The sequence below is a fragment of the Salmo salar genome, chromosome 15 (genome assembly GCF_965601325.2).
Source record: "Salmo salar chromosome 15, fSalSal1, whole genome shotgun sequence".
Taxonomy (NCBI): domain Eukaryota; kingdom Metazoa; phylum Chordata; class Actinopteri; order Salmoniformes; family Salmonidae; genus Salmo; species Salmo salar.
In genome coordinates, this window is record NC_138305.1 from 67,536,963 (window position 1) to 67,563,927 (window position 26,965).

Sequence of the window (26,965 nt, forward strand, 5' to 3'; positions counted from 1 at the left end):
TTTTATCTTAATAAAATCCCTTAACCACAGTGCTAGCCATATGCCTAACTAAGACCAAGAAGTACGTTTTGTTGTAATACATTTTTACTATGTTGCCAATTGTTACTTTGTGGCTATAGTAACTAGCTAGTGGAAAGTGCTTTACAGTGATACGGTTACCCTATCACATATTCTATGCGGTAACGTTAGTCGACTTGAGTGGTTTCCTTGCAGAATCCTGATATTTGTGAGTGATCATGGCTGCTACTACTTCAGCCGCGGTTACAGAATCTCCTGGGCTAGAGACTCAACGCAAAGAAATCGAGTCTCTGCTTCAGGAACATAAACTCCGTGCAGGGGATACTTGGTGAGACTCTTGCCGCCCTCTGCTCTGAGCTGACACCCACACTGAGTGATATAGCTAGCTACCACAACAACAACAAATGACAGCGATGAATCCTTGACTGTATTTGCCGTTGCTTACATTACATAATCAGCATAATATACCATTATCTTTAGATAAGGACCATTTTTATTGGCAAATTCAATGAAAGAACATTGGTTGGAGTGTTGTCATTCCTCTTGCCAAGGATCTCAGCGCTGGTGTTTGGGGAATGACGTTTGATCACTGCGTTAGCATTTTAGGGAGAGTATTCTGTGGAAAAGCTTACATTTTGATATTAATACGACGATTAACATCACGTCCCAGTTGGGGAACATCTTGTCAAAGTGTTGGCTTTAACAAGCAAGATAACATTAACTAACGTTAGCTACACTGACAGCATGCTAGCCCGCCAGCGTTCGCTAGCTACAGGACAGGAACAGCAAGCTAGTAACTTGCAATCTTTTCGGATTAGCTTGACATTTTTGGTATCCAGTTTTTTTCCCTAAGTGTGTATCTGTTGTGTGTTCTATTATTTTTGACAAAGTGAGCGCCATCTAAGTTAGCTAGCTAACTGCATAGCTAATGTTAGCTCGATAAACAAAATTAGCTAGCTAGCTGGCTGCTACTTTCGTTTTTACCAGTAAAGTTTCGTTTTGTCAGTGTCACACCCAGATTAGGAAATTATATCGATTAGGAAATTATATCGTATCTACCATAAAGTTCAGGATATCAGTTGAAGTGGGAATGAATGAAATTCCATTTATGTACAGTTTTGTCCTAACAAACCCAAATTAAAAGGAAACTAGACATTTGGCTGTAATTTGCCAAAGCCTAGCTGCCCAAATAAAAGATCCATTGCTGCAATTGTGGTTATGCCATTATAGTATTGTATCAGTAAATACACCAAATACCCCAATCGTAGAAAATGTTACTGATCAAATACTAGCCTAGGTGAATGTGATGTTGAGTTCTTGGTTAATGTAGGCAAGCAAAATATAAGCCTCCCCAATGGAGTTGTTCTTAACCAACACATGCAGGTACCTGGTGGAGAGGCGATGGTATGAGCAGTGGAAGGAGTATGTGGTGACAGGAGACCAGAACTCCTCATCTTTCCCTGGACAGATCGACAACACAGAGCTGTTTGAGGGTAAGTGTCACATCACATCCTGTAACAGAAGACCCATTATTCAATGTTTGGTTAATTTACTTCTACCCCACATATGCTGTTGTGTCAACATGAAAAGTCTGAGCTGTCTAATGATGATTATGATACCCACAGAACTGGATTCCTACCATCTGAAGGAGCGTCTGGTGGAGAATGAGGACTTTGTGTTGATCCCTGCCGAAGCTTGGCGCAATCTGCTGGCCTGGTATGGCATGGTAGATGATCAGCCTGCCCTGGAGCGGAAGGTAAAACAGGGTAGTCACAGAGATGCAGATAACTTGCATACCCTGTGGTCATATCACATAGACTGATTGCCTGACAACTAGGGTTAGGAATTGCCATGGACCTTAAGATACGATATCACAATACTTAGGTGCAGATACGATATGTATTGCCATTCTCACAGTACCAGTCAAAAGTTTGGACACACCTACTGAATCAAGTGTTTTTCTTTATTTCTACTTCATTGTAAAATAATAGAAGACAAACTGTCAAATAGCACATATGGAATCATGTAGTAACCAAAAAAAGTGTTCAACAAATCAAAATATTTGAGATTCTTCAAAGTTGCACACTCTTGCCATTCTCTCAACCAGCTTCGTGAGGTAGTCACCTGGAATGCATTTCAATTAACAGGTAATAAGAAGAGACTTGCTTTGGGCCAAGAAACACGAGCAATGGCCATTAGACCAGTGGAAATCTGTGTTTTTGCTCTGATGAGTCCAAATTTGAGATTGTTGGTTCCAACCGACATTTCTTTGTGAAACGCGTCGGTGAACTGATGATCTCCATATATATGTGGTTCCCACTGTGAAGCACGGAGGTGTGATGGTGTGGGGTGCTTTGCTGGTGACACTGTCAGTGATTTATTTAGAATTCAAGGCACACTTAACCAGTATGGCTACCACAGCATTCTGCAGTGATATCCCATCTGGTCTTTGCTTAGTGGCACTATCATTTGTTTTTCAACAGGGCAATGACCCAACACACCTCCAGGCTGTGTAAGGCCTATTTAACCAAGAAGGAGAGTGATGGAGTACTGCATCAGATGACCTGGCCTCCACAATCACCCAACCTCAACCCAATTGAGATGGTTTGGGATGAGTCGGACTGCAGAGTGAAGGAAAAGCAGCCAAGAAGTGCTCAGCATATGTGGGAACACCTTCAAGATTGTTGGAAAAGCATTCCAGGTGAAGCTGGTTGAGAGAATGCCAAGAGTGTGCAAAGCTGTCGTCAAGGCAAAGGGTGGCTACTTTGAAGAACCTCAAATATACAATATATTTTAATTTGTTGAACACTTTTGGTTACTACATGATTAGTGTTATTTCATAGTTTTGATGTCTTCACTATTATTCTACAATGTAGAAAATAGTAAAAGTAAAGAAAAACCCTTGAATGAGTAGGTGTGTCCAAACTTTTGACTGGTACTGTATATGTTTTGCAATTCAATACTATGATTTTATTGTGATTCCATTGTCAGAACATATTGCTCACCGTCCGTCCGTTTTGGTCAGATTGGAATAAAAGTGATGAAAACAAATTGACTCCCTATTTAGAAAAAAAAAATGAAAACAAGCTATGAAGGAAATAGTTTTGGTGCAGGTATAGCCAACTAGCACAAATATAATGTTGGGAACCTTTTAGATTTCGTTCCCCCCCCCAACGTCATTAAAATGATGCACGCGCATCAATGTGGCAGAAGGCTGTGCGTTGTTATGATTCAGAACGGTCAGATAGCAAGCAACAATGACAAGAAGCTTCCATATGGGGAATCGTAGGTGGCTTGTTTCAGCTAGTTGTCTTGTTTTCACTTAGTTCATGCTAATACGGCTAAAATTCTTTAGCTAGCTAACCAACAACTGTAATGATGTATTTGAGACAAGTGCTTATTGTGAAAATGCATTTGTTGTCAAAAATCCTTTGGAGTTGCACTGAAGTTGGTCACACATCCAATTGGTTTTTAAACAACCTATCATGCACTGACTGTACATCCACATCTGTCTACAAACTACTATGTGAACGTGGACCTGACTAGTGTAGTTGTATGTCCTACGGACCCTCATTCAATGGACAATGTTGTGTCTATGAAAAGACACAACTGCCATTGAAGTGTTTCATTTGTATTTGGCAGTTAATTGAATGTGATTGCTTCGTCTATTTCAGGTGGTGGATCTACCCAGCACAGTCAAGGTTGAGGTCTATCCTGTGGAAATCTTCCTGTGTCTCCATAGCAACATGGAAAATGTTGTGACCGCACAGTTCAGCCGTGCAGATCACATCCGTAAGTAGAAACACATCGAAAAGGTGCAATAGTAGCTATGGTGGGTTGGTGTGCAAACTGTGTGCAAACTGTGTGTGTGTCTGTTTTTCCCCTTCAGATACGATTCAGAAGGTGATGATGAAGCAGTTTGAGGTGGTCGAGGGAGCAGAGACCCGGCTGTGGATGAAGAGCTCAGACACTTGCTGTGAGAGGCTGCGGAACGTTCACGTCAATGTCCTCGACTCCTGCCTCATCTCTGGCATGGTATGTCTGCTCTCACTCTCTGACCCTCATCCCACCCTACCCCATACCTACCTGCTTGCATCCCTCTGCTGCTTCCTGAGATACAGTGATGGTGTGTTTAAATGGCAGCTGTGCTGTAACATGTCCTGTCTGCATTGCAGACGGTGATCATGGAGATGAGGAATGCAGATGGTACCTGGCCCAGCTCCAGACCGCAGATCATGTGGGGGTTCCTTCTTTTTATTTATCATCAGTGTGTAGAGAATGTACTATCTACCAAAATTAGTGTTGCTAATGTAGTGTAATGTTTGTGGTAAACGTGATTCCCATATGTATGACTACAAAGGAGAGAGTACTGTAAATTACCTTTTGTGTTATTGTGGTGTTCAGTAGGTGATTTTATATTTTCTCCTTCCATGTCTTATAGTAGGAACTCTGTGGAGGAGCAGGAATCATACCGAGGCCAGCCAGGAGTCTGTGGCCTCACCAACCTAGGAAACACATGTTTCATGAACTCTGCCCTGCAGGTACAGTGCTGTGAGAAAGTATTTGCCCCCTTTCTAATTTTCTCTACTTTTGCATATTTTTGATATTGAATGTTATCAGATCTTCAACCAAAACCTAATAATAGATTTTTGTATTATTTATTTATTTAACCTTAATTTAACTAGGCAAGTCAGTTAAGAACAAATTCTTATTTACAATGATGGCCTACTCCGGCCAAACCCGGACGATGCTGGGCCAATTGTACGCGCCCTATGGGACTCCCAATCACGGCCGGATGTGATGCAGCCTGGATTTGAACCAGGGACTGTAGTGACGCCTCTGCACTGAGACGCAATGCCTTAGAATGGGAGTAAAGAGAACCTGAGTGAACAAGTAACACAACAATTACATACTTATTTTATTTATTTCATAAACAAAGTTATGCAACACCCAATGCCCCTGTGTGAAAATGTAATTGCCTCCTTACACTCAATAATTGGTTGTACCACCTTTCGCTGCAATGAATCCAATCAAACTCTTCCTGTAGTTGTTTATCAGTCTCTCGGGTCGCTGTGGAGGAATTTTGGCCCACATATTAAGTGTTGGTTCTTGAGCTGAAATAATAGATCACAGAAATGTTCCATATGCACAAACTTTCTTTCAATTTGTGCACAAATGTGTTTATATCGCTATGAGCATATTTACTTTGCGAAAATAATTAATCCACCTGATAGGTGTGGCATATCAAGAAGCTGATGAAACAGCATGATCATTACACAGGAACAACTTTTGCCGGGGACAATAAAAGTCCACTCTAAAATGTGCAGTTTTGTCACACAACACAAAGCCACAGATGTCTCAAGTTTTGGGGGGGCGTGCAATTGGCATGCTGACTGCAGGAATGTCAGTGATCTGGACTAGTATGGACTATCATTCATGAGTACTGTATGTTTCTCTCCCTGCTTTGTACAGTGTCTCAGTAACACCCCTCCACTGACTGAGTACTTCCTGCGGAGTGCCTATCTGGAGGAGCTCAACTTCACCAACCCTCTGGGCATGAAGGGGGAGATAGCAGAGGCCTACGCTGATGTTACCAAACAGATGTGGTCTGGGAGGCACTATTCTGTAGTTCCCCGGCTCTTCAAGGTAGTTATCTGTGTGAAGTGTGAAACTCTGTCCACAATTTTATAATGGATTAAAGAGGCTTGTCAGTCAGTCATGCTTAAGTATTGACCATGCGTACCTTGAAATAAGGTAATGTTTTATTTTTATTACCAGACCAAGGTTGGCCACTTTGCCTCTCAGTTTCTTGGCTACCAGCAGCATGACTCTCAGGAGCTGCTCTCCTTCCTGCTGGATGGGCTTCATGAGGATCTCAACCGGGTCAAGAACAAGGAGTACATTGAGCTGAGGGATGCCGACGGTAGGCCTGACCAGGTAACAACCTGTAGTAGAAAGAGTATGGGGAGAAGAATTGTAAAATACCACCATTGCTCTCCAAGCTGATGTAAACCTAAGGTACATTTGCATTGCATTTTTCCTCACATTCAGGAAGTGGCAGAGGAAGCGTGGCATAACCACCGGCGACGTAACAACTCTGTGATTGTTGACACCTTCCACGGGCTGTTCAAGTCCACCCTGGTTTGCCCCGAGTGCCGCAAAGTGTCGGTCACCTTTGACCCCTTCTGCTACCTCAGCGTGCCTCTGCCTTTTAGCAAGGACCGGGTGATGGAGGTCTTCTTTGTTTCTCTGGACCCTGTGGCCAAACCTGTTCAGGTACAAGATTAATCTTCCTATAGTTGGCCCTACATCATGCTTTTTATAGGTAATCATCTGTATTGATTTATTTGTATTCTTTCCCACCAGCATCGCTTGGTTGTACCCAAAGCTGGAAAAGTGTTTGACCTGTGCTCCGCTCTCTCGGAAATGACCAACGTCTCCGTCAATCAAGTGAGACAACTTTTTAAAGCCTCTGGTAGAGCATGCTGTGGAAAAGCTATTGTCATTCATCACATGAAATATTGAGGTGATACTGACCTGTTTCTCTCTCATTTCAGATGGTTGTGGCTGATGTGTTCAACCACCGCTTCTATAAGATCTACCATGCTGATGAGTCTCTAAGCTGCATCCTGGACCGGGATGACATATTTGTGTATGTAAAACCAGCTTTTACCTCCACACCAAAAACATACTTTTTGGGTCTTTTCCTGTTTGCTTGTTAGCACCAGCATCTCTCCTGACCCCTGTCTGTGTGTTGCCCTGGCAGGTATGAGCTGAGCAGTCGCTCTGTGGAGGAGGAGGGGGATGAGGTGGTGCTGGCTCTGTACCTGAGGGAGCTGTGGCTGTGCCTCGAGTCCAGTGCAGCCGCAACGCCCTCTATCACCTCTTCCTGCAGCGGCTAGCGTGAGTTACTGACACAGGCCAAACATCAGCTAAAATATTAATTTTTTTTATTGGAATTTAATTGTAAAGATGCTGTGCTTTGTCTGAGAGGGAGGCCTTTCTCTCACAAGAGGGCGGTTCAAATTGCAGGGGACATTCTAGGAATGACTGTTTACGGTTTTTCGCTGCTGCTGTACGCTATGGGCACAGATAGAACAAGGAGCTCGTTATAAACATTTTTTTTTTGTTGGTTGCATCAAAAGTAAGTCTCCGGTCTAAAAAATAAATAACGTCATTCATTCTTCAAAACATTTTTCTATCACCTACACTTGATGCTAGTTAGCTAGCTATGGTAATGTTTGCAAAGCTAGGTAGGTAGATATTATAGCTAAAAGCTTAGCTTGCTGCAAAAAAGCTTGCTAAGATAATGTATACACAATCAAATAAATATTATTTCAAAACATTAACAGAACGTAAGGCTTTTATAGCTCTAATATAGCTAACGTTAGCTAGCTAATTAGAAGCTGATCTCTGCTGGATGCATTTACGTTTAGCTCGTTTGAGTTTGTTGCTGTTAGCTAGCACTTGCACAAGCTGTACTGCAGTATTTGTATTTATTATGGATCCCCATTAGCTGCTGCCAAAGCAGCAGCTGCTCTTCCTGGGGGTCCAGCAAAATTAAGGCAGTTTATACAATTTTTAAACATTACAATACATTTACAGATTTCACAACACACTGTGTGCCCTCAGGCCCATACTCCACCACTACCACATATCTACAGTACTAAATCCATGTGTATGTTATCGGGGTGTGTGTGGTGTGTGTGTGTGTGTGCGCGCGTGCGTGTCGGTGCCGATCTTTGTGTTGCTTCACAGTCCCCGCTGTTCCATAAGGTGTTTCTTAACTTCTTATCGGTAGCGTCCCACCTGGCCAACGTCCGGTGAAATTGCAGAGCGCGAAATTAAAAAAATACCAAATTCAAATATTTAACATTCTTGAAAATATGTTATACATCAAAATAAAGCTTAACTACTTGTTAATCCAGCTGCTGTGTCAGATTTCAAAAAGGCTTTATGGCGAAAGCGAACCATGCGATTATCTGAGGACAGCGCCCCGCATACAAACATATGAAAATCATATTTCAACCAGGCAGGTGTGCCACAAAAGTCAGAAATGGCGATATAATTCATGCCTTACCTTTGAAGATCTTCTTCTGTTGGCACTCCAAAATGTCCCAGAAACATCACAAATTATCCTTTTGTTTCAATAATGTCCTTATTTATGTCCCAAAAATTAATTTATTTGGTGCGTTTGATTCAGAAATACACCGGTTTCAACTCGCCCAACATGCCTAAAAAGTATCTAATAAGTTACCTGTGAACTTGGTCCAAACATTTTAAACAACGTTCCTAATCCAACCTCAGGTACCCTAAAACGTAAATAATCGATAAAATGTAAGACGGAATAAACTGTTTCCAATACCGGAAAAAAACAACGAAGTGCGCTCCAGTTAACGAGCATCAAAACAGTAGTCCCCCTGGTGTGACCCTTACAATGAATATCACTTCTTCATTTCTCAAAAGAAAAACATCAAACAATTTCTAAAGACTGACATCTAGTGGAAGCCATAGGAACTGCAACCAGGTTCCTAATAATAAGGGTATCCCATAGAAAACAAATGGAAAATCCTATGACCTCAAAAAAAAAAAAATTTCCCTGGATGGTTTGTCCTCGGGGTTGCGCCTGCCATATCAGTTCTGTTATACTCACAGACAATATTTTCAGTTTTAGAAACTTTAAACATCTACCAATTATATGCATATCCTAGCTTCTGGGCCCGAGTAACAGGCAGTTTACTGCCCCCTACCCAAGAGAGGTTAATATTTCTATGGTGTTGAATGATGAGCTGTAGTCAATGAATAGCATTTTTACATAGGTATTCCTCTTGTCCAGGTGGGATAGGGCTGTGTGATGGTGATTGCATCATCTGTGGACCTATTGGAGCGGTACACAAATTGAAGTGTGTCTAGGGTGACAAGTAAGGTGGAGATGATATGATCCTTGACTAGTCTCTCAAAACACTTCATGATGATAGAATTGAGTGCTACGGAGCGATAGTCATTTAGTTCAGTTACCTTTGCCTTCTTGGGTACAGGAACAATGGTGGCCATCTTGAAGCATGTGGGGACAGCAGACTAGGATAGGGAGAGATTAAATATTTCCGTAAACACACCAGTCAGACTGCTCTATCAAATCAGACTTAATTATAACATAATAACACACAGAAATACGAGCCTTAGGTCATTAATATGGTCGAATCCGGAAACTATCATCTCAAACAAAACGTTATTCCTGTTACATTGCACAACCTTCAATGTTATGTCATAATTAAGTAGAATTCTGGCAAATTAGTTCGCAACGAGCCAGGCGGCCAAACTGTTGCATATACCCTGACTGCGTGCAATGAACGCAAAATGACACAATTTCACCTGGTTAATATTGCCTGCTAACCTGGATTTCTTCTAGCTAAATATGCAGGTTTAAAAATATATACTTCTGTGTATTGATTTTAAGAAAGGCATTGATGTTTATGGTTAGGTACAGTCGTGCAACGATTGTGCTTTTTTCGCAAATGCGCTTTTGTTAAATCATCCCCCGTTTTGGCGAAGTCGGCTGTCTTTGTTAGGAAGAAATAGTATTCACACAGTTCGCAACGAGCCAGGCTGCCCAAACTGCTGCATATACCCTGACTCTGTTTGCAAGAGAAGTGACACATTTTCCCTAGTTAAAAGAAATTCATGTTAGCAGGCAATATTAACTAAATATACAGGTTTAAAAAGATATACTTGTGTATTGATTTTAAGAAAGGCATTGATGTTTATGGTTGGAGCAACGTGTACCTAAGCGATTATATGCAACGCAGGACAGGCTAGATAAACTAGTAATATCATCAACCATGTGTAGTTAACTAGTGATTATGATTGATTGATTTGTTTTTATAAGATAGGTTTAATGCTAGCTAGCAACTTACCTTGGCTTCTTACTGCATTTGCGTAACAGGCAGGCTCCTCGTGGAGTGCAATGTAAAGCAGGTGGTTAGAGCGTTGGACTAGTTAACTGTAAGGTTGCAAGATTGAATCCCTGAGCTGACAAGGTAAAAATCTGTTGTTCTGCCCCTGAACAAGGCAGTTAACCCACCGTTCCTAGGCCGTCATTGAAAATAAGAATGCGTTCTTAACTGACTTGCCTAGTTAAATAAAGGTCTAAAAAAAAATGTACAAAATAAATAAAATCGGCATCCAAAAATATCGATTTCCGATTGTTATGAAAACTTGAAATCGGCCCTAATTAATCGGCCATTAAGATTAATCGGTTGACCTCTAATATATACTCCAATTTAGGCATTCCTCCTTCTCTCCAATCCTTACATCTATTATGGTTCGACAGGAATAGGGGTAATAAACCATATTTTCTCCCTTAAGGGGATCTGACTTGACCTCAAACCCTCATTTGCCTAACCCACAGATGTCCATCTGTATCCCCTATAGCAATCCTGTGACTTCCTCCCGTACACCCAACACATTCCAAAGCATTGCCTGATGGTTCACATCAGGCAATGCTTCTTGTGAATAGCAAACAAAAATTTTGTGAGTTTTTTTAATCGGGCAAGACAGCTCTAACCAACATCTCCAAACTTGTCTCATTGATTGGACTCCAGGTTAGCTGACTCCAATTAGCTTTTGGAGAAGTCATTAGCCTAGGGGTTCACATACTTTTCCCAATCTACACTGTGAATGTTTAAATTATGTATTCAAAATAGACACGAAGAAAACAATTTGTCATTAGTTTAAGCACACTGTGTTTGTCTATTGTTGTGACTTAGATGAAGATCAGATCAAATGTTATGACCAATTTATGCAGAAATCCAGGTAATTCCAAAGGGTTCACATACTTTTTCTTGCCACTGTATGTGTTATAGCTTTACACCCCCTGTTATAATGTGGATAAAGAGTTACTTGTCTAACAGAAGACAAAGGGTGTTCTTTAATGGAAGCCTCTCAAACATAATCAGGTAGAATCAGGAATCCCCAGGGTAGCTGTTTAGGCCCTTTGAAAAAAGCAATCTTTACTAACGACATGCCACTGACTGAGTAAAGCCAGAGTGTCTATGTATGCGGATGACTCAACACTATACACGTCAGCTACTACAGCGACTGAAAGGACTGCAACACTCACAAAGATTTGCAGGTAGTTTCAGAGTGGGTGGCAAGGAAATAATTTGCTGTAAATATTCCAAAAACTAAAAGCATTGTATTTGTGACAGATCATTCACTAAACCCTTAACCTCAACTAAATATTGTAATAAATAATGTGGAAATTGAGCAAGTTGAGATGACTAAACTGCTTGGAGTAACCCTGGATTGTAAACTGTCATGGTCAAAATATATTGATACAACAGTAGCTAAGATGGGGAGAAGTCTGTCCATAATAAAGCGCTGCTCTGCCTTAACACTATCAACAAGGCAGGCCCTAGTTTTGTCGCACCTGGACTACTGTTCTGTCTTGTGGTCAGGTGCCACAAAAAAGGACTTAGGAAAATTGCAATTGGCTCAGAACAGGGCAGCATGGCTGGCCCTTGGATGTACACAGACAGCTAATACGACCCAGGGTCGTTACAATAATATGCATGTCAATGTCTCCTGCCACAAAGTGGAGGAGAGATTGACTTTACAACTTGTATTTATGAGCGGTATTGACATGTTAAATGCACCGAGCTGTCTGTCTAAACTACTGGCACACAGCTCGGACACCCATGCATACCCCACAAGACATGCCACAAGAGGTCTCTTCATAGAACAGACTATGGGAGGCTCACAGTACTACATAGAGCAGGGATGCAAACTAGCCACCTTTCTGCGAAATTTGCCGTTTTGAATCCAAAATAAGTGACCTATGTGATTTGTGTAGATCCGATGAGAAAAGTTTGGGTGGGGGGGTTGGATGACTACTGGCTGTATGCAAACGAGTGATGCGCGCTTGGAGCAATACTGGCTGTATCCAAGGCTCAGCCAATCGTTCACATAACAGAATGCAGCACGCGAATGAAGAGACAACCAATTTACTAGTTACTGCCAGTGTTGCCAACTTAGTGACTTTGTCGCTATATTTAGCGAGTATTCAGACCTCTCTAGCGACACATTTTCAAAAAAGCGACTAGCGACAAATCTAGCAACTTTTTCTGGTGTTATTGGAGACTTTGAGACTCTGACGTGAAAGCACACATCGTTCTTACTCTTCTCAACGAGCAGCGGGTGCTGCAGTTGGCCCCGTCCCAAAGCACTCGCATGCGGCCCAGTCCTCATGTAGCAGTCCCTCCCAGCTGCAGTCAAAGCAGGAGATGTTCACCCTTCCGCATCCAGACTGCAAATGAATCGCGCATGCGGGAAGCCGCCGCTGGCTGATCCTGCCCTGGTTTACATAAAAACATTTTTTTTACCTGAATTAGGGCCAGACTAGTTACCATAATTTTCTCACATTGCCATTGACAGTTTTCTATTGTCTCTTGTTGGTCCATTTAGATTGTATACAAAAAAAATGTAAAAACAATTCATGTTTTACTGTGACTTGTTGTAGGCTCCTAAGTGGACCATAAGGTTAAAAACCAAATTAAGAAAACTAAAACTTAAATAAAAAAAACTAAGTAACTCCGCCAGAGTGTCTCTTTTGGGTCACTTTTGCCGGTCCCAAGCCCGGATAAAGGAGGAGGGTTGGAATTGTGACATTAAAAAAAAAACAAGAACCGACAGAAGTTCATTTGTAGTTCGAAACATATTTAGGGTGTTTTTTTACTCACTTTTTGTATCTCCCACGACGTTATTCCTCTCTTCAACAGCGTCCATCACAATTACATGCAAAATAGGTGATGACGTCATTTAGGGACTTCTAGGACAGCCAATAGCTACTTTCCTTACTGAGGAGTTGGCAACACTGGTTACTGCATCAGGGCGCGTTCTGGAAAGACAGCGGGAGAGTGGAAAGGCAGATTGTCAGTTAACTTAAAGCAGCGCGTCCCCTGAATGATAACGAAGAGGTAGGTAGGTGAGAAGCCTGACCACGGAGACGATGAAGCATACTTAATGAGCTGTAACCGAAAAACAATCGCTATTTGGAAAGTTTGAGGTGAGGGAGAAAGTGTGGTGTTCCAAGTATTGTTAGTGTTGTTAATTCGAACCAGCTAGCAAGATAATGTTACTTATCTGTTAGCTAGCCAGGGAAATTATGAGCATTAGCTCATTAAAGTCAGACAGCTAACGTTACAACATCAGATGAACTAACGTTAGTATCCTAACCAATTCGTTACGACTCCTTGCCATTCCTCAAGTTATAACGCTTTAGTTGCTTACTGGACACTGGACCCTGGCAATCTGTGTGAAACTAGCTAACAAACTAATTTTTTCCCTCTACAGTAAACAAGTGTAGCTGGAGCTGGGCCTGGCTTAAGCTGGATGCCACCATAGAGGTGAAAGGAACACCACACACTCTTTCTCACTTTTTCAATTCAGTGGATATAAAGGGGTATTCCAGGTGTACTCTGCCTGAAAGAGATCAATTATGTCAACAAAAGGTGTCATGCTCTGCTGGCACATTATAGAGCAGATGTATGTCCACAGGCAGAAAATGTACAATGTAGTAATGTGCAGTGTCTCCCAAAAATATTGCTTTTGTTGTGTTGAACTTGACAGTAACACTTGTTTGAGTGAGGGGGGATTATTACATGTTTTTACTCAGTGAACATTTATTTTTGCACACATGTAGCTTTGTGCACTTGATCAATGTCTACTATAGAGGCCACTATGATAGAGCAAATATAGAATGCCTGTTTGTTTCATTCTATTTGTACTTTAAGATTTTATTCCCCCGAAGTGCAGTATTTAGATGTGTGTGTGGTGACAGGCGTTCTATTATAAAGGCTGTCATGGCTAACTGCAATATTAGTGTATTGTTCTCTCATTTGCAGTAAAGTCTAGACAACAAAACATTGGATTGCTTTCATTACATTTTATTGCTGTGAGTTAGGTTCACATTAACCACTTTTTATTTTACACACAGAGACTGATCATGTAGATCATATTCTTTGTTTAATTAGTTAAAACCTGCATTTCTCCCTAGCATGGATTTTGTTTGCATGTTTCAGGGCAAAAAAAAAGTGTCACCTTTTTTTAAAAAGATTTTAAAAAAATAAAAAAACGTATGGAACAGCGGGGACTGTAGGCACAGACACATGCATACACACAATAACATACGCACTATACATACACATGGATTTAGTACTGTAGATATGTGGTAGTAGTGGAGGGGTGAATGTATTGTAATGTTTTTAAACATGTATAAACTGCCTTGGCAGCAGCTAATGGGGATCCATAATAAATACAATACCAATACAATACGCCATAGACCAGAGATAGGATTTTCCCCAAAGCAGATGTACTGCCCCGAAAATGAGAGAAAGGCCTATTGTGTGGTCATGTTTTCACAGACGGTATGTCCGACCACCAGATCCCTCAGAGGAGGGTGAAGATGACGAGGAACTTTACAAGATCCAGACCAATGGTGTCAGCGATGGTAATCTGATCTCATTTAGAAAATTGTTAATACACTGGGCAGAATTGGTTTATACAAACTATGTGTTTTACATATTGTCTCCACTTTAGAATGTTCTCTGTCTCCACAGATGATGGTGAGGATAATGGTATGAGGCCAGGACCCTTTAAGAGAGATGACTGTTGTGATGGTGGCCAATGGGATGGCCAAGCAGACGGCCCTGCTGTGACTCAAACTCAGCCAGAGCAGGCACAATCCCAGGAGTCTGGAAAACAGGTTCAGGCTGAGGGGACCAGTAGTGAAGTCAGGGCAGGGTGCAGCACAGAGGACAGTGCCTCGGCATCCTGCAGTGCTGAAGCCAGTGCTGGAGTTCCAACAAACAGCCAGCAGGGTGCAGGCCTTCAGCAGCAGCAGCCATGTGAGACTGAGGTAGAGGAGGAGAAGGGTGAGTGCCTCCCGCAGACCAACGAGAGGAAGGGCTACCAGGCCAGATGCAGAAAGCTGCTCTTCTCCATTCAAGCGGTCAACTCCAATGGCACTACGGAGAGAGGCATGGGAGAGGACGGCAGTGCCTTCTCTTTTAGCTGTGAGTCTGACAACACATCACATTCACACTGCCAACTGCTTTCACTGTTGTAGCAAGGCTTATATGCTCTTCATATGTTTTAGAGCCAATAGCTGTATGTGACACAGATGGTTAGCATCCACATGTGAGTATTTTATTTAATATTAGTGTTCCTTTCACAGCTCAACCATATGTGGCCATTGACTGGGATCCTGACATGAAGAAGAAATGCTACAACGAGAATGAGGCAGAGGTATGTGTGAATCACGCTTTACATTAATAAAGTATTTAAGTTTGAAAGTGTGTGGGCCAGCAGCGTGAACATAGCCTGGTTGCTGGTCATTTAGCAAACTCCAGACATCTTTCCATCCACAGAAGTATGTAAAACACCAAAGCATGGAGGTCCCTCATCAGCAGACCACAGTGCAGCTGCAGGAGTGCATAGAGCTCTTCACCACTGTGGAAATCCTGGAGGAAGAAAACCCCTGGTACTGCTGTCTCACACCTGTCATTTCATTCTATGTATCTAACAAGAATTATGCTGAATATAGTTAATGGTCCAATGCAGCTGTTTTTATCTCTATATCAAATCCTTTCTGGGTAACAATAAAGTACCTACAGTGTGGGGGGAAAGTATTTGATCCCCTGCTGATTTTGTACGTTTGCCCACTGACAAAGAAATGATCCGTCTAATTTTAATGGTAGGTTTATTTGAACAGTGAGAGACAGAAAAATCCAGAAAGACGCATGTCAAATGTTATAAAATGATTTGCATTTTAATGAGGGGAAATAAGTATTTGACCCCTCTGCAAAACATGACTTAGTACTTGGTGGCAAAACCCTTGTTGGCAATCAGAGGTCAGATGTTTCTTGTAGTTGGCCACCAGGTTTGCACACATCTCAGGAGGGATTTTGTCCCACTCCTCTTTGCAGATCTTCTCCAAGTCATTAAGGTTTCGAGGCTGACGTTTGGCAACTCAAACCTTCAGCTCCCTCCACAGATTTTCTATGGGATTAAGGTCTGGAGACTGGCTAGGCCACTCCAGGACCTTAATGTGCTTCTTCTTGAGCCACTCCTTTGTTGCCTTGGCCATGTGTTTTGGGTCATTGTTATGGTGGAATACCCATCCACGACCCATTTTCAATGCCCTGGCTGAGGGAAGGAGGTTCTCACCCAAGATTTGACGGTACATGGCCCCGTCCATCGTCCCTTTGATGCGGTGAAGTTGTCCTGTCCCCTTAGCAGAAAAACACCCCCAAAGCATAATGTTTCCACCTCCATGTTTGACGGTGGGGATGGTGTTCTTGGGGTCATAGGCAGCATTCCTCCTCCAAACACGGCGAGTTGAGTTGATGCCAAAGAGCTCCATTTTGGTCTCCTCTGACCACAACACTTTCACCCAGTTGTCCTCAATCATTCAGATGTTCATTGGCAAACTTCAGACGGGCATGTATATGGGCTTTCTTGAGCAGGGGGACCTTGCGGGCGCTGCAGGATTTCAGTCCTTCACGGCGTAGTGTGTTACCAATTGTTTTCTTGGTGACTATGGGCCCAGCTGCCTTGAGATCATTGACAAGATCCTCCCGTGTAGTTCTGGGCTGATTCCTCACCGTTCTCATGATCATTGCAACTCCATGAGGTGAGATCTTGCATGGAGCCCCAGGCCGAGGGAGATTGACAGTTCTTTTGTGTTTCTTGGTGATGGTTTTGTAGCCCATTCCAGCCTTGTGTAGGTCTACAATCTTGTCCCTGACATCCTTGGAGTGCTTTTTTGTCTTGGCCATGGTGGAGAGTTTGGAATCTGATTGATTGATTGCTTCTGTGGACAGGTGTCTTTTATACAGGTAACAAACTGAGATTAGGAGCACTCCCTTTAAGAGTGTGCTCCTAATCTCAGCTCGTTACCTGTATAAAAGACACCTGGGAGCCAGAAATCTTTCTGATTGAGAGGGGGTCAAATACTTATTTCCCTCATTAAAATGCAAGTCAAAAATGTTATAAATTGATATGTGTTTTTTGGGATTTTTTTGTTATTCTGTCTCTCACTGTTCAAATAAACCTACCATTAAAATTAGACTGATCATTTCTTTGTCAGTGGGCAAACGTACAAAATCAGCAGGGGATCAAATACTTTTTTTCCTCACTGTAACTGTGATTGTTTATTTTTGACCCTTTTGAATTGAAAACAAAAATTGGCAAAGAGCAATTTTCAAGAATTTAACTAGGACTGTCTGGGAGTGTTCTGAGAAGGGAGGGGAAAACTGAAAACTAGCTGTTATTATCAGAGTTTTGGAACTCTTATTGGTCTATTAACTATACTTAACAAAAATATAAATACAACCTGCAACAATTTCAAAGATTTTATTGAGTTACAGTTCATATAAGGAAATCAGTCAATTGAAGTAAATTCATTAGGCCCTAATCTATGGATTACACATGACTGGGAGTACAGATATGCATCTGGTCACAGATACAGTTGAAGTCAAGTTTACATACATCTTAGCCAAATGCATTTAAACTCAGTTTGTCACAATTCCTGACCTTTAATCCTATTAAAAATTCCCTGTCATAGATCAGTTAGGATCGCCACTTTATTTTATGAATGTGAAATGAGAGAATGATTTACTAAAGCTTAAATCTTTTTAATCACATTCCCAGTGGGTCAGAAGTTTACATACACTCAATTAGTATTTGGTAGCATTGCCTTTAAATTGTTTAACTTGGTTCAAACGTTTCGAGTAGCCTTCCATAAGCTTCACACAATAAGTTGGGTGAATTTTGGCCGTTCCTCCTGACAGAGCAATGGCCCATTCCTCCTGACAGAGAGGTTTGTAGGCCTCCTTGCTCGCACACGCTTTTTCAGTTCTGCCCACAAATTTTCTATAGGATTGAGGTCAGGGCTTTGTGATGGCCACTCCAATACCTTGACATTGTTGTCCTTAAGCCATTTTGCCACAAATTTGGAAGTATGCTTGTGGTCATTGTCCATTTGGAAGACCCATTTGCGACCAAGCTTTAACTTCCTGACTGATGTTTTGAGATGTTGCTTCAATATATCCACATAATTTTCCTACCTCATGATGCCATCTATTTTGTGAAGTGCACCAGTCCCTCTTGCAGCAAAGCACACCCACAACATGATGCTGCCACCCCCGTGCTTCACTGTTGGGATGGTGTTCTTTGGCTTGCAAGCATCCCTCTTTTTCCTCCAAACATAACGATGGTCATTATGACCAAACAGTTCTATTTTTGTTTCATCGGACCAGAAGACATTTCTCAAAAAAAGTACGGTCTTTGTCCCCATGTGTAGTCTGGCTTTTTTATGGCGGTTTTGGAGCAGTGGCTTCTTCCTTGCTGAGCAGCCTTTCATGTTATATCGATATAGGACTCGTTTTACTGTGGATATAGATACTTTTGTACCGGTTTCCTTCAGTATCTTCACAGGTCCTTTGCTGTTGTTCTGGGATTGATTTGCACTTTTCGACCACCAAAGTCCGTTCATCTCTAGGAGACAGAACGCGTCTCCTTCCTGAGCGGTATGACGGCTGCATGGTCCCATGGTGTTTATACTTGCGTACTATTGTTTATACAGATGAACGTGGTACCTTCAGGCGTTTGGAAATTGCTCCCAAGGATGAACCAGACTTTTGGAGGTCTACAATTGTTTTTCTGAGTTCTTGGCTGAGTTCTTTTGATTTTCCCATGATGTCAAGCAAAGAGGCACTGAATTTGAAGGTAGGCCTTGAAATACATCCACAGGTACACCTCCAATTGACTCAAATTATGTCAATTAGCCTATCAGAAGCTTCTAAAGCCATGACATCATTTTCTGTAATTTTCCAAGCTGTTTAAAGGCACAGTCAACTTACTGTATGTGAACTTCTGACCCACTGGAATTGTGATACAGTGAATTATAAGTGAAACAATCTGTCTGTAAACAATTCTTGGAAAAATTACGTGTCATGCACAAAGTCGATGTCCTAACCAACTTGCCAAAATTATAGGTTGTTACAAGACATTTGTGGAGTGGTTGAAAAATGAGTTTTAATGACTCCAATATAAGTTTATGTAAACTTCCGACTTCATCTGTACCTTAAAACAAAAGGTAGGGGCATGGATCAGAAAACCAGTCAGTATCTGGTGTGACGACCAATGGCCTCATACAGTGCGATACATCTCTTTCGCATAGAGTTGATCAGACTGTTGATTGTAGCTTGTGGAATGTTGTCCCACTCTTCAATGGCTGTGGGAAATTGCTAGATATTGGTGGGACCTGGAACACGCTGTCCCGAGCATCTCAAACATGCTCAATGGGTGACATCTCAGGTGAGTATGCAGGTCATGGAAGAACAGACATGTTCAGCTTCCAAGAATTGAGTACAGCTCCTTGCGACATGGGGCTGTGCATTATCATGCTGAAACATGAGGTATTGGCGACTGATGAATTGGCATGACAATGGGCTCCAGGATCTCGTCACAGTATCTCTGTGCGTTCAAATTGCCATCTATAGTTGTGTTCGTTGTCCGTAGTTTATGCCTGCCCATACCATAATCCCACCGCCACTATTTTAGAGAAATAAGCTTTTTGTGTGTATGGAACATTCCTGGCATCTTTTATTTAAGCTCATGAAATATAGGATAAACACTTTACATGTTGCGTTTATATTTTTGTTCAGTGTAATTTACCGCCTGGTGACATCACCTGGCAGGCCAAAACTTCATCCCACCAAAACAGGCTGAAATGTCAGGTGGTCTCTTCAAACAGTTCATACACTAAAACGGCATTATCATTTTCACAATTTCACAGTAATATTCCAACCTCAGTGTGGAAATGTATATAAATCACAGGAAGGTAACGTTTTTCACTGCGCTGGGCCTTTAACCTCTTGAGCATCTGATCCCGTTAGCGGGATCAAAATCCAGCGAAAAATCATATCGCCAATTAGCATTAAAAAATTATCATAATTTTTTACAAAAATAAAAAAAATATATATTTTTTTTTTATAGATACACCTCTCCTGAATCGACCCACGTCGTCCGATTTCAAAAAGGTTTTACAGGAAAAGCAAATCATTAGATTATATTAGATGAGTCCATCGTAAAAAGCAGCTTCATAGCCATTTTCCGACCAACCACTTCCATCACATATTATCAATAAACAGCTAAATGTAGCACTAACCTTTTACAAACTTCATCAGATGGCACCCCTAGGACATCATGTTATACAATGCATGCATTCTTTTGTTCAATAAAGGTCATATTTATATATAAAAACAGCATTTTACATCTCTGTCTGACGTTGACTACCTAATTTCCCCTCAAAAGCGTCCCGGTAAACAATGCTACGTTTCAATAAATTGCTATACTATAACGATTTTTTAAATGTATATTGTCAATCTAACATTTATAGATGAATATCTCTTGAGAACACCCGTCATACCAGATTTTAAATTAACTTTACTGGGTAATCACACTTTGCGATAAAAGGAGATGCGATACTCAGAAAATCAGCTAATATACAGTGCTCGGCGCCATCTTGGACGCAACAGTATGAACCATCTCATCTTCTATAATATTGTCAATAATCGCCTACCTTTAGTTGTCTTCATCAGAAAGCATCCCAGGTCCACAACAGATGTATTTTCGGTCAAAAAGTCCATACTTCACGTTCCATTAGCCTGATGTTGGTAGCGCGTCCTATGGCTCTCTCCAAACGCAGCTCTGCAGTTCATAATGAAAGCAATCCTCGCGCATGTAGGTTCGTTCAAACATGTCAAACGTTGTATAAAATAAATGTTCAGGGCCTCTAACACCAAGAGAGCCAATAAGATTCGAGGGGGATGATGTCATGGCCTTTAAAACCGTTTCCAAAGGTGGGGGCAGACATGGCCGCCGGCGTCATAATGGTGATGGCCCATCACCTGTGACCAATTTCAAACTCCTGTCATTCACTGAGTTTTGACTCTATAAGGCTCAAACCACTGTGAAAGGACTGGCGACATCTAGTGGAAGCAATAGGAAGTGCCAAAATATTCCTAAACCCCTGTGTTTTTCAATGGGATAGGTTTAAAGTCAATACAACACATCAGGTATCCACTTCCTGTCAGAAAATGTCTCAGGGTTTTGCCTGCCAAATGAGTTCTGTTATACTCACAGACACCATTCAAACAGTTTTAGAAACTTTAGAGTGTTTTCTATCCATATATAATAAGTATATGCATGCCCTATCTTCTGAGTTTGATTAGTAGGCCGTTGAAAATGGGAACGATTTTTTTTCAAAATGCGCTGTGGCTAAACTTCTCTAGGGTATGTGGGACAGTAGCATCTCACCTCGCCAACAGCCAGTGAAATAGCAGAGCGCCAAATTCAAAACAACATCTCATAATTCAAATTTCTCACACATACAAGTATTATACACCATTTTAAAGATAATCTTCTCATTAATCCAACCACACTGTCCGATTTTCAAAAAGGCTTTACGGCGAAAGCATATCATTAGATTATGTTAGGACAGCACCTAGACAAGAAAAACCACACAGCCATTTTAAAATACTCCAAACCAGAAGGTGGCAGTAGTGTTGTTTGGCAATGCATATCCTTGCGTATTGCTTATGGTCTTTTTTGTTTTGTTTGAAAGTCCTTGTTGACACTAGCCAGATGGCCACAGCTAGATAACTACCTAGCAAGATGACGAAGACACAATTTATTTCACTCTCTGTAATTCCATTTTGCCAGTGCCTGTCCATAGCCAAATGTTGAGCTTGCTAGCATATTCACTAGCTAGCACAACATAGCTAGCTAAGGACACTGCACTAACTCATGGAAACTAGGTAATCCATTGTGATTTAATTATAATGTCAATGCTAGCTTTTGGGAAGTACATAGTGTTGTGTGCACTTAGCTAGCTACCATCCCATACCCTATATTGCATATGAAGTGTGACTGGCTCATCCGTGGATGTACGGGAAAATGCCCTCTTAAAAAAAAAAAAAGGTTTTCCTTTCTAACATGTGGGTTTTTGCTCTCTGATTTTGAGCCATGTTGTTGGCCACTGACAAGCGTTGCGATGCTGCTGAGAATCAATAGGTTGGTTGCTACCAGGTCGGCACGCAGCAGGTACTGCTTTTGTTCTGGCAAGAGAAGGAACGGTGATAAGTACCTATCGGCAGTGAGATCTCGGTGTGTTTCATGCGTTATGTTAACCTCTCTGGGCTAGGCGGGACGAAATCGTCCCACCTACGCAACAGCCAGTGTAATCCCGTGGCGCGATTTTCAAATACCTTAGAAATGCTATTACTTCAATTTCTCAAACATATGACTATTTTACACCATTTTAAAGACAAGACTCTCGTTAATCTAACCACACTGTCCGATTTCAAAAAGGCTTTACAACAAAAGCAAAACATTAGATTATGTCAGCAGAGTACCCAGCCAGAAATAATCAGACACCCATTTTTCAAGCTAGCATATAATGTCACAAAAACCCAGAAGACAGCTAAATGCAGCACTAACCTTTGATCTTCATCAGATGACACACCTAGGACATTATGTTATACAATACATGCATGTTTTGTTCAATCAAGTTCATATTTATCAAAAAACAGCTTTTTACATTAGCATGTGACGTTCAGAACTAGCATACCCCCCCGCAAACCTCCGGTGAATTTACTAAATTACTCACGATAAACGTTCGCAAAAAACATAACAATTATTTTAAGAATTATAGATACAGAACTCCTTTGTGCAATCGAGGTGTCCGATTTTAAAATAGCTTTTCGGTGAAAGCACATTTTGCAATATTCTGAGTACATAGCCCAGCCATCACGGCTAGCTGTTTAGCCCTGACCAAACTCCGATTTACTATTACAAAAGTTTGATTACCTTTGATGTTCTTCGTCAGAATGCACTCCCAGGACTGCTACTTCAATAACAAATGTTGGTTTGGTCCAAAATAATCCATCGTTATATCCAAATAGCGGCGTTTTGTTCGTGCGTTCAAGACACTATCCGAAGTGTAAATAAGTGTAAATAAAAAATTCTAAATATTCCATTACCGTACTTCGAAGCATGTCAACCGCTGTTTTAAAATCCATTTTTATGCCATTTTTCTCGTAAAAAAGCGATAATATTCCGACCGGGAATCTGCGTTTAGGTAAACAGAGGAAAGAAAACAAAGCATTCGGTCGACGCGGGCACGCGCCTGAGTCTCACAGTACTGTAACCAGCCACTACCCAAACGCGATACTTTTTTTCAACCAGAGCCTGCAAAGCCACGATTCAGCTTTTTGCCGCCTTCTGGGAGCCGTAGGAAGTGTCACGTAACAGCAGAGATCCTCTGTAATGGATAGAGATAATCAAGAAGGGCAAGAAATTGTCAGACAGGCCACTTCCTGCATGGAATCTTCTCAGGTTTTGGCCTGCCATATGAGTTCTGTTATACTCACAGACACCATTCAAACAGTTTTAGAAACTTTAGGGTGTTTTCTATCCAAAGCCAATAATTATATGCATATTCTAGTTACTGGGCAGGAGTAGTAACCAGATTAAATCGGGTACGTTTTTTATCCAGCCATGTCAATACTGCCCCCTAGCCCTTAACTAGCTGTGATTTGTGTGCAATTGTCTTCTGTGTTGCATATGTTTGCTGCAGGTACTGCCCAATATGTAAGAAACACCAACTGGCTACTAAGAAACTGGACCTGTGGTCACTGCCTGAGGTTCTCATCATCCACCTGAAACGCTTCTCCTACACCAAGTACTCCAGGGAGAAGTTAGATATCATCGTTGACTTTCCTCTCAGGTTGGTTATATCATGTCTGTCTCTTTTACTGTAATATAATACATTCTGTACATATTTAAATTTTTAAGTGGGAAGGATGCCAGTGTGACTATTACTCTTCCACACCTCCACTCAATCCACTACAGAGTTATTAGTGCGCTTTTTCACAGGTGCCATCTTCATCCAACCTGTTTCTCTTTATTGCAGACACCTCGACTTCTCAGGTTGTCTGCTGAGGAAGACCGGTACAAACGGAGAGCCACCCAGCCGATATGATCTGATAGCAGTTTCCAACCACTACGGCAGACTCCGAGATGGACATTGTGAGATTTTGATTTTGTATGTCATACTTTGTCATATGCCTTCATTTTGTTCAACACATTTTTCTGCTCTCTCGACAGACACCAGCTATGCCCGGAACAAAGACAATGGACAATGGTATTACTTCGATGACAACAAGGTGACGTATGCAAGGGAGGAACAAATTGTGGTAAGTTTAGCTACTGAAAAGTTTAGAATTCCTTTGAAAAATGTTTCTTGCAATGTCGTCATGATCTCCCCTCCCTTGCCTCTACCCTTCCAGACTAATGCTGCCTACCTCCTGTTCTACCACCGACAAGACAAGATTCGTCAGCCCACTTTACTCCCCCCCTCGGACAGCTCCTCCTCTCCCGCCCAGCCTGCAAATGATGTCAACTCCCACAAACATGATGGGATGGAGAGAGCCACTTCCTGTGTCAACATGGAAACAGACTGAAGCAGATCTTTTTTATTATAATTTTTTTTTTTCTGAATGGATGGGGCTTTGATTTTATATTTTTTAATTATTTTCCATTCAAAAAACTTGAACCTTCTGCCTCTCCTCTGCATTGAACAAGGTGTGAGAAGCGGAGGCTAGATTCTCAGGCTGGTGCAGAAGTGTGAGGAATGCAATTTATGCTTCTTCTAAAAAAAAATTATGATCTAGTAAATCTGGGGAGACCAATGTAATAGAAGAATGTTGAATGATGATTTCGTGTATTGCTTAATCACAGACTAAGGTATGTAGTGTCTGTCTATGCTGATGCCAAATGGACCCCTTAGTGATTGGACATAAGCAATTATAATTTAGTTGGTTCAATCAAGACCTATGAATTGTGAATATCTGTGCACCACTATTCATCTGCTATGATGCATTGCTGCAAACATTACCTCAAACTTTGATTACTGGTGTTGAGCTCAATTCGAGGAAGATTTCCTTGAGGCTCTTTGAATAGAATTGAATACATTTTGCTCTAGAAGGTAAATCACAACATCTGAGGTTAACGACACAGATAACTAATTCAGTTTACTCCTGATTTAAAAATGAGATTACATTCCCCTGTTACTCAATGTTCTTTATATCAGGGACTGCATTAACAGAAAGAGAAATATTGCAATGTGATTTATATACACTACATGGCCAAAAGTATGCTCGTCAAACAACGTATTCCAAAATCATGGACATTAATATGATTTTGGTGACCCCTTTCCTGTTATAACAGCATCCACTCTTCTGGAAAGGCGTTCCCCTAGATGTTGAATCATTGCTGTGGGGACTTGCTTCCATTAAGCCACAAGAGCATTAGTGAGGACGGGCACTGATGTTATGCGATTAGGCCTGGCTCGCAGTCGGCATTGCAATTCATCAAAGGTATTCGACGGGGTTGAGGTCAGGGCTCTCTGCAGGCCAGTCTAGTTCTTCCACACCGATCTCGACCAACCATTTCTGTATAGACCTTGCTTTGTGCACGGGGGCTGAAGCAGGAAAGGGCCTTCCCCAAACTGTTGTCACAGAGTTGGGAGCACAGAATCGTCTAGGATGTTGCTGTAGCATTAAGATTTCCCTTCACTGGAACTAAGGGGCCTAGCCCGAACAATGAAAAACAGTCCCAGACCATTATTCCTCCTCCACCAAACTTTACAGTTGGCACTATGCATTTGGCCAGGTAGCGTTTTCCTGGCATCCGCCAAACCCAGATTTGTCCGTCGGACTGCCAGATGGTGAAGCGTGATTCTTTACTCCAGAGAACGTGTTTCCGCTAGCCCAGAGTCGTCTACTCCAGCCGATGCTTGGCATTGCGCATGGTGATCTAAGGCATGTGTGCGGCTGCTTGGCCATGGAAACCCATTTCATGAAGCTCCTGACGAACAGTTCTTGTGCTGACGTTGCTTCCAGAGGTAGTTTGGAACTCGGGAGTGAGTGTTGCAACCGAGGACAGACAATATTTACGCTCTACGCGCTTCAACACTTGATGGTCCCATTCTGTGAGCTTGTGTGGCCTACCACTTCGAGGCTGATCTGTTTTTGCTCCTAGACAATTTCCACTTCACAATAACAGCACTTACAGTTGACCGGGGCAGCTCTAGCAGAGCAGAAATTTGACAAACTGTCTTGTTGAAAAGGTGGCATCCCATGACGGTGCCACGTTGAAAGTCGCAGAGCTTTTCAGTACAGGCCCTTCCACTGCCAATATTTACCTATGGAGATTACATGGTTGTGCTCGATTTTATACACCTGTCAGCAACGGGTGTGGCTGAATCTACTAATTTCAAGGGGTGTCCACACACTTTTGGCCACGTAGTGTAGAACAAAGGTAAACAAAAGACCATAGTATTCAAAACAAACACTTTGAATACAGTTGCAGGTGCCATGGAATAGCTTTGTAAATTTTCGCTTGTGATCAATTTTTTTTATAATCAGAGCAGGTATTTGTTTTTACTTCACTTACAAATACACATTGGGCATCTCAACACTTCTGCAGATCTTTCATTTCTGGTTAGGATTATCTTTCCACTATCAAGAATGATTTTGATCATCTCTGGTGCTGGACAGATGCATATTCTTGGGATTTAAAAGGAATTTGTACTCTTAGTAAAAGCATATAGCTACACATTGCAATTTAGATATCAGTTTTATTTTAGTCTGCGCAATTTCTTAATGAGAAATACAGCAAAGTGCTTTCTGGATAGAGCTCTTAAATTATTTTTAAAGCCCATCTGTACAGTATTTTTGTATTGTAATAAATGTATTCTTTGATCATCTGGATCAGATGCTGGGGATTGGCGATTTATTTACTTTACTTAATAATAGATGGA

The 26,965-nt window shown here is 41.6% G+C and overlaps 1 protein-coding gene across 1 annotated transcript; it reads left to right on the forward strand.

The window, feature by feature from the left end:
* On the forward strand, window positions 1–26,915 carry LOC106571840 (ubiquitin carboxyl-terminal hydrolase 11). The gene is given in 22 exon segments (XM_014145312.3): window positions 1–346; window positions 1,402–1,511; window positions 1,644–1,774; window positions 3,693–3,810; window positions 3,908–4,053; window positions 4,194–4,255; window positions 4,460–4,559; window positions 5,491–5,664; window positions 5,797–5,955; window positions 6,070–6,294; window positions 6,385–6,468; window positions 6,576–6,670; window positions 6,785–6,852; window positions 6,855–6,921; window positions 14,439–14,524; window positions 14,634–15,089; window positions 15,251–15,321; window positions 15,444–15,556; window positions 23,720–23,869; window positions 24,056–24,171; window positions 24,250–24,338; window positions 24,432–26,915. Coding segments are annotated over 22 exon segments (2,904 nt in total). The 5' UTR covers window positions 1–236; the 3' UTR covers window positions 24,606–26,915.
* The last annotated feature ends 50 nt before the right edge of the window (window positions 26,916–26,965 follow it).